Source organism: Clinocottus analis, unplaced genomic scaffold (assembly GCF_023055335.1).
Source record: "Clinocottus analis isolate CAN_PGR_092001 unplaced genomic scaffold, fCliAna1.0.p SCAF_10, whole genome shotgun sequence".
Taxonomy (NCBI): domain Eukaryota; kingdom Metazoa; phylum Chordata; class Actinopteri; order Perciformes; family Cottidae; genus Clinocottus; species Clinocottus analis.
This window is the reverse complement of record NW_027175821.1, coordinates 19,885,475-19,894,333: the sequence shown is the minus strand read 5'-3', so window position 1 is coordinate 19,894,333 and position 8,859 is coordinate 19,885,475. Positions and strand designations below refer to the sequence as shown.

The 8,859-nt window shown below is 41.7% G+C and overlaps 1 protein-coding gene across 1 annotated transcript; it reads left to right on the top strand.

Annotated features, from left to right (window-relative positions):
* The first annotated feature begins 213 nt into the window (after positions 1-213).
* hopx (HOP homeobox) lies at positions 214-6,529 on the top strand. Its single transcript, XM_068593672.1, has 2 exons — positions 214-540; positions 6,209-6,529. Exons 1-2 carry the CDS (start codon positions 391-393, stop codon positions 6,284-6,286), a joined length of 228 nt encoding a protein of 75 aa, XP_068449773.1. The 5' UTR covers positions 214-390; the 3' UTR covers positions 6,287-6,529.
* Positions 6,530-8,859: the final 2,330 nt, after the last annotated feature.

The window sequence follows — 8,859 nt, the reverse complement described above, 5'->3', positions numbered from 1 at the left end:
CCAGACAACTTTTATGTGAAGTTAAATCTGCGATCATCATTCATAACACATAATATATGATCCATAATATTCCCACAATACCCCTTTAAGCGCCGTCACCGGGCTGTTTGGGGGAGGACTCTCCGAGGGGAACGGCCTCATGACGCACCGCTGTTGACAGTAGTAAAACCTCTCCACATACACACTCCCACCCCCACGCACATACAAACACACACACACACGCACACACACACAGAGTGCCTCCGCCTCCCCGCGCACACTGCGCCGCTGCTCCTCGCCTCTCCATCCGCGCGCCGCGCCGCTCCTGCTCTGCGCGTCCAGCTGAGCTCCGACCAGCGCCGAGAAGCTGAGCTGTTCCACGGGAGATCGGAAGGAGAACTACACGAGGATATGTCTTCTCAGGCGGTGGAGATGGTGAAGCTGTCGGAGGAACAGCTCAAGGTGCTGGAGGACAGCTTCAAGAAAACCACCCGGCACCCGGAGGGCATGACGCTCATGCTGATCGCTGCGGAGAGCGGGCTGTCAGAGGAGGACACGCAGGTGAGGAACATCTCCCTCTTCTTTCCGTGCGGGGGAGGGAGTAGGACAAGTGTTGCTATTTGTTTACAATGCTCCATGTTACTTCGTATCCTGAGGAAAAAGTCTGCGTGAGTTCTAGAAATACCAGGCGAGTTTCTCTCTGGTTGTTAATACCGACGTGGAGACTGACTTCTGGTGCTTAAAGTAAGATTAGTTCATCATTGATTTCTCATGGAATCACTTTTTTTCTTCTTTTCTATTCATTGAGGTGTGTTTATTACCAAAGAGATGTATTTGTACTATAATAACAAATGACAAATTCCCTATTACACATGAAAACTCCACAAGTAGCCCTTCACGTGTTACTTTATCAGCATTTATTAGTTTATTTTAAAGCAATACAACACATTTTATGACAGTAATCTGCAAAGTAATGAAAACTAGTGCAGCGCATGTGATGTAGCCAACAAAACAACAACTCTGCCCTCAGCAACAGCATTTTAATAAAGTACTTTGCACCGCTGCAGTGTTGAGAGGTTTTACTGGACCAGCTATGACACAACAACGTGCGACTTGTCTTTATGGTGTCACAACTTGGTGTCAAGACAGTTTACGAGCTGGGTGTCAGCGTCACTATCAGTGTGTAAGTCAGGTGACCTCTGACCTCTGAGGAAGTAATGTATACTTCTAAACACACACAACCTCCATGTGTACGAAACCAGCCGCTCCTGACGGCCACGCAGCGGCTCTGTGGGCAGCGTGACCCCGGCTGATGCATCTGTGTTGAAATGTCACAGTCTGATGAAATAATCCTCATCGGAGTGTAAACACGGCCCCCAGAGGCTCCGCGCTGGAGCCGCCTTGCTTGTTTTCCTTTGATGAAGTCACAGTCCAGTTTCCTGCTGTTTCTTTTGGCTCGGGGAGCAGCTGTTGTTCCTTCCAACAGACACTGATTCCTTCATTCAAATGTGAGGATCTGTTGCTCTTCTTTGTCTTCCTGTGATGAGGAAGTGAATATCTGAAGTCATAGATTTGGGCTTTCATATATTACAGACCAATCAAATGGATTAATGATGATGATCGTCGTTGCAGCATAAGTCAGTTTTGAGTGGGCGTGACCTTAGGAACACTATTTTGACAAAATGTTGAGGGATCCTCGACCGAAGACATTTTTAATCGACTGATTCGTGATTTCATCGAGTTCCTCCTCAAATCACACAAACGCACCACTTTAAATATTGTGTTTACCAGAGATGCTCGTAAGTCTACAGAAAATAAGTCATCCAGCATAAAAAAACATAAAAGATAACTAATCAAGTAAAGAAATCTACGTTGACAAAGAGTAAAACAACCGACTAGTTCTTCCTTGTAGGATCCGGGGAACCCCAGTTAAAGTTTATTGGAGCTTAAAATTTACCAACATAATCAATTAAATAAACTTTTTTTTAATAACTGCTGAATATTATATATATATATATATTTATACATATATATATATATTTATACATATATATATATATATGTATACATATATATATATGTATAAATATTAATATATATATGTATAAATATTAATTCCAATAATAATTATCCTGGAGCGCGAGGCAAAGTCAGATGATACAAAAGTCCAAAATATTGACTGCACTATAATGTTAACATTTTCTGCCATCCGTCCATCAACGATTCAATTACTATACATTAATAATAATTAATAATAATTGCAGCTCTAGAGCTTATAAATGAACATAATATCCACTCCAGCAGGAGCTAAGCACAAATAGTCCATTTAAATGAAGCCTCACATTATTACTTAGGTATTTAATCTCTCTCTCTCTCTCTCTCTCTCTCTCTCTCTCTCTCTCTCTCTCTCTCTCTCTCTCTCTCCCTCTCTCCCTCTCTCTCTCTCTCTCTCCCTCTCTCTCTCTCTCTCTCTCTCTCTCTCTCCCTCTCTCTCTCTCTCTCTCCCTCTCTTTCTCTCTCCCTCTCTCTCCCTCTCTCTCTCCCTCTCTCTCCCGCCCGCATGTGAACTCTCCCACCATGCCTCACTATCTGAGGAATGTTTTACTATAAAGTCGTCACATCAGGAGCCAGATGTGAAGTTTCAGAGCTGCGATAACAAGCTCCACTGCACCTTCAGTAGCATTCCTCCGATGGATACATCATCTGAAAAGCACTTCCATGTCTCCGTCCAAAAACAGGATTTTTAGGAGCGGCCTAAATGTTGAATATCTCTGTTTTTGTTGTTGTTGTTTCTCTCTCCTCTGTTTTGGTCGAGGGAGACAACAGCCTGTTTGCTCAGCTGAATCCGCCAGGAGGTGAAAACCCTGCATGTAAATTCTGTCATTTGAGTCGTCGGGTTCAGTCTCAGAGGCAAATGTCTGCTGGTGTTTGTGCTCCCGAGGCTGACGGACAGGTTCAGATCTCACGTGTCATGAAACGTGGATCCCTCTTTCAGAATTAGCTCACACAGTACAAACGCTTTGAGTCAATAACTTGCGCGTGTGAATGAGTTTTCTTTTTTTCCGTTTCAACTCAGCGAGCCAGTTCCTCGAGATTCCTCGGGCGGACAGGTTGACACGGGCACAGGAACGACAACAGATGAGGTGTTGTGTGTTACAAAACACTTGGTATACACTTGTGTACTGGAAGCCTTCAGTTTACACCGTGTGTGTCATATCGTATGTGAAGATGAAAGACTTGTAAAAACCTCGACAGACGGGCGGACTCGATTCAAACCCCCAACTATACGAAAAAGAAATTCCATAAGGAAAGGTCAACTAGAGACACGGAGAACAAAACATTTTAAAAAACATGGCGACGGCCATATTCCAAGATGGCGACGGTGAAACCAGAGGCTTTAAAACATCAGTCCACAAACCAACAGGTGACGTCACGATCACTACGCCACTTCTTATATAAAGTTATGATTGGACTGCTTTACTACTGAACAACTTCGAATAAAGTAAAACAAATTTTGCGCAATAAAAGATTTAATTCAATTTAAAGATGCCCTCTTGATCCGGCTTACAGGGATCAGAGCCCCGTCTCCGTTACTATACCAGCAGAGGTCTTTCATTATTTATCTCCTTCCCCTGACGTTTATATTTCAGCTTCTAAGCTGGCAGAGCCGCATTGAAAAATGTCCGATAAACTAAAAAACTCCACTAAGCTGCGTCCTAATTCCTCCTCCGGTGTCGGTGACTGTTCCCATTCATCGTGCACACAAAGGTGGGAGGCGCCGGGGCAACCTGACAGGGGAAGCCTGGTCCAGGGTGAGGTAAAGGTCTGGCCTCTCGTCAAAAGACCTGAGTTCATTTCCAGCTGATGTGTTGGTTTTCTTTCCCCCTCCTGTTGAGTGTTAACAAAGCTCTTATTGGAGAAGGTTTAACTAAGGAAACACACCCCGGCTACCACTCCCCGTTTCACATTAACAAAGTTTACAAGGTGCTTCGGGCTCTGTGTGTTTGAGCTCCTTTCATAGAGCACTTTTACATTCAGTGCTGCAGTCAGTAAAGGTGGAGTCTTAAAGTTGGGAGTTTTCAAAGAGCCCGTTGTGTAATCCAGCGCTCCTCAGTCTCCTTTTTGTTCTGAATGTGGCACGCGTGTGATGTTTTTACAAGACATTCAATGATCTTTTACGCCACAAACAACAAGTACAAAGCAACTGACCTTCCAATCGAAACTTAATACAGATTCTTTGTTTTACATTTTTTTATTCATCCATAACTTTCCCCCCAATATGTGTATGCTGCATCGTAAAACTGAGCAGCATTTATATGAAATAAAAAAATAAAATCCCAAAACACAGCTGAAGAGTCAGGCAGTAGTTGGATTGATTTAGTCTTGAGTGCAAATCCAGACGACTCCTGATGGGAGTCTTGTGTGTTTTCAGGACAAAATGTGAAAACCGTCCCTCCTGCTCGGCGCGTGTCTCGCAAAGCAAGCTGGGGTCTCAGGCAGCCGATCCGAATCCCTCCCTTTCCCTTATGGCGTTGGACGAGATGATGTCAGCATTGTTGTGAATCCCTTGACAACACGAACCGCAACACAGCAATGTGCCGTGTGTGTGTGTGTGTGTGTGTGTGTGTGTGTGTGTGTGTGTGTGTGTGTGTGTGTGTGTGTGTGTCGAGGCACTCGGTGTCGTCATCATCTGGTCAGAGTTTCAGTGGAGCAGTCTGTTCAAAATTGGATGGAAACATTTTTTTGTGGTTTCCCTGAAACAACTTGGCCTTGGGGTCACTGTCGCATCTGTGAGTCAGCGACCACACTTACATGCATCGAGCAACGTGACGCGATAATGAAGATAATACAAGTCAGAAAGGAAACATGGCGACAATAACTCTTTATTCAGAGAGTTCATATTAGGGGTTTTGTTGGTATCACTATGGTGACAGAAAAAGTTGTTTAATGTGCTGAACATTAGCATGTTAACATGTAAACTATGGCACATTAATATTCTAAATATTAGCTTTTAACTTCCAAACTTTAGCTACATTAATAGCCCAAATATCAGCATTGCCAACTTTAGACACTATGTAAAGATAAAATGATAACAAGCTAACAACATATCACTTTTATTATGATTATGTTCATGCCAACCGTAGCAGGCTTCAATGCAAAATGTTACCTGATAAACGTTATTGAATATGGAATTAAAACATATTTACATGCATTTTAACGTGCTCAAAGTAATGGTAAAATGTTGAATGTTACATGAAAGAATGTTGTTCAAATTAATCACTGTTTAAATGATGTTCACAAGAAAATGTTGCTAAACATTAGCGTATGTTAAAGCTGTAAAGATGTTATTTGCTAACTTTAGCCAAGTTAACATGCTCATAACATAGCATAATAATATGTGAGCTACATGTTGCTGATGAGCATATTAGCTTGCTAGCTTGCGATAACGTGCCACAATTAACATTTTAACATAGCGCGTATCTTTCAATGAAAAGATTATAATTTTGCCTCAAACTCACTCACAAATATGTTGTTGTGACAGTTCTGTTTTATCACCAATTAAAGACACAACTCGTCACTTGAGTGATTTTTCTGTCTGACTAGCAGCCTCGCTGTCCCCATAGCGCTAATCTTTACGCTACATTAACTCGGTCTGATTCCAGCTTCTCATTGCACGGACACGGGAGAGTCAGAGCTCCTCTAAAACTATTCGGTTAGCCAAGAAGGTGCCATGGCATCTTCATGAAATACACATTTGTGTAATGTTATGAACAATACTAGTCTGTAGCCAGGCTAGCGACTAGAGAGGCGGTAATGCTCAAGTTACCTCAAAACAAACTGTAACAGACACAAGTAGACATATTTAACAGGTCTTTAAGTTTCACTTTGTGTCTCCTGTGTCTCTGTTGAATACTTCCGGTAACATTATATTTGTGTGTGTGTGTGTGTGTGTGTGTGTGTGTGTTCATGACCGTGTGTGTGTGTAAATTTAACCAGTGGGTCTGATGGTAAGAAAAGTACAACAATACATTTAAAAAACTTCATGTTTTGTTTAAATCATTCTCAACACAAGAACTGCTTGTGTAACTTCTCAGGGATATTCATGTCATGACTGTACATCCTGTGACCTCACCGCTCTCGTGTTTCAGGCTCCGTTGCACCTTGTCTACTACCTTCCCATGGGTGTGATTGTAATTGTTTCTCTTTGTTTATTTGTGTGTCCTTCCAGAAATGGTTCAACCTACGTAACCAGCAGTGGAGGAAGGAGGAGGGCCTTCCAGCTGAACTCGGATCAGTGTTGGACTGAGACGCTCTGTGCTGGCCTCGGTTTCTCCTGGACAAACTGACCGCCACCACCTCATCCTCATCCTCCTCACACACACTTGCCCCTCCCCATGTGTCATTCGCTCCCTTTTTTTTTTTGAAAAATCTATGAAGCTATTTTAACTTGCCGTAAGGAATGTGAAGGCGTTTGTGTGTTGTTGCCTCATATAACCGCCATCTCTACAGAAAATAAACATGTTGTTATTATAAGTTAAAGATGACTTGAGTGTGCTTTGTGGCTGCAGTACGCCTGGGGTGCAAATTCACTGAGGACGCCGAGGTATACGAAGAAGAAGCGTGCTTTTGTTTCTCAGGCTTTGTTTACATGTGTGTCTGTCAGCTGGACGCTGAGCGATTCACGGGACGATAAAAGATGAGAGGAAGGATTACAATAGAGGCTGCTGAATCAGCTGCTGCCATCCAGCAACATCCAGGGACAACATCTGGAACATTTCCAGTTGAGGGAGGAGGAGGAGGATGGGGAGGACGAGGAAGAGGAGGAGGAGGGACATGTGAGCCAACTGAGCTGAACAAATGACAGGTGACGTCATTTCATGGTCCTTGAGATCACGCTTTGTGAAAGAGGATGTGATCTCAACAGCCAGTTAAAGAATTCTGTTTATATATATATATATATATATATATATATATATATATATATATATATATGTAGAGAGAGAGAGAGAGAGAGAGAGAGAGAGAGAGAGAGATTGCTCAACAAGTTTGACAGAAACCAACACCGACCCAACAGGTAGTTTAACTCACCGCCGCCTCTCATCTGGTGTCGAGAGCGTTCATAAAGTATGAACTCATCATTGCTCACATTCCTGTTCACGGACACTTTGCTTTAGTTTTACTCCCTGAAGTTAAAACTTGAATTGAATCAAAAACAGTTTATTTTCTATCCGTTTATGAGAGCATTTGTATCAAGTACACACACACACACACACACACACACACACACACACACACACACACACACACACACACACACTTAAATATAGATGTTCATTTTATTTAGTGAAAACAAACAAAGAAGAAGACGAAGACTCCACTAAGGGATGAAACTTTTTCCTTTCTTTCATCCTCCTTCCCGACTCAGAGACTCAGATGATTCACACGACCGAATAACACGTACAGTCACACGCACAGTCACACGCACAGTCACACGCACAGTCACACGCACAGCGTCTGCATAGGAGTGTTTCATATGTTCAGTTGAAAAACAAGTATTTGGGTATATTGCGCACACGCACGCGCACGCACACACACACACACACACACACGCATGCACACACACACACCCACATGCATGCACACGCACACACACACACCCACACGCATGCACACACACCCACACGCATGCACACACACACACACACGCATGCACACGCACACACACACACCCACACGCATGCACACGCACACACACACACGCATGCACACGCACACACACACACACACACACACACTATACCACAGACTCCGCCCCTTTCCCACTCTGTTCATAAATCACATTTACAGTTTGTTTTGCTGGAAACCTCGAAATTCTTCGACGTCAGATTGTTAGTGATGAAAGTATCATGATTTTGTCGACGGTTATGAAATAAAACCTTCAAGATCTAAGAACCTCTTTGACCGGGTGATTCTTGTCTTTTTTAATCTCCTTTCTCTGCTCTTTCCTTCAGATATGGAGCCAAACAAAGCAGCAGTTTGTGTTTCTACTCCATTTATACTGCGCTATGTACTCGCGCTATGTACTCGTGCTATGTACTCGTTGTACTTCTGCGTGTATTATACCACAGTGGCCGATGTTGGAAATAAAGACTGATTTATGATCATATTGGATTTAATGGACATTTATTGTTTAGTTGTTAGTATTACTTATTATACACTTCTATACAATCTATTTTTCACTTATAATTTAAAATGTTTATTATATATATATATATATATAATATTTTCAATAATAGAAAATATTATATAAAATGAAATATTTGTGTTTATAATATACTCTTATTACTATTCTATTTTCCCCTGGTGTCAGTGTTAATTTTTTCACTATAAATAATTCTTACTCTGTTTATATTTTTTACTCTATTGTTTATTTCTTATTCTTCTGTTGTAATCTTTGATAAATCTCTGGCACAAGAATTTCCCTCAGGATTATTCATTAATAATCTTAATTTATTTTAAAATCCAATCTCATTATTTTATCAAATGTTTTTTCAATAGAATTTCTAGAAAACACACAATGTGTCGATACATAGCGTGTAGTATTTACAGTCATAGAATGTTGTAATAATATCATAAAATCCCTAAAACAGATTGTAGAGCCTCAGAGGGATTAACAATCTGTGCAGTCCCTGAACCGCCATCGCATCAGGAAAAACTCAGAGACAAAGATGATGTCTGACACACAGAGACACTAATTACAGTAATTATGAGAACTATGCATCACGGAAATATAAACAACGAGAGCACAGGATTAGACAGGAAATACTTACTTTTGTACTTGTGATTTAAAACCAGCTGTGAAATCCTTTTACCAAATTA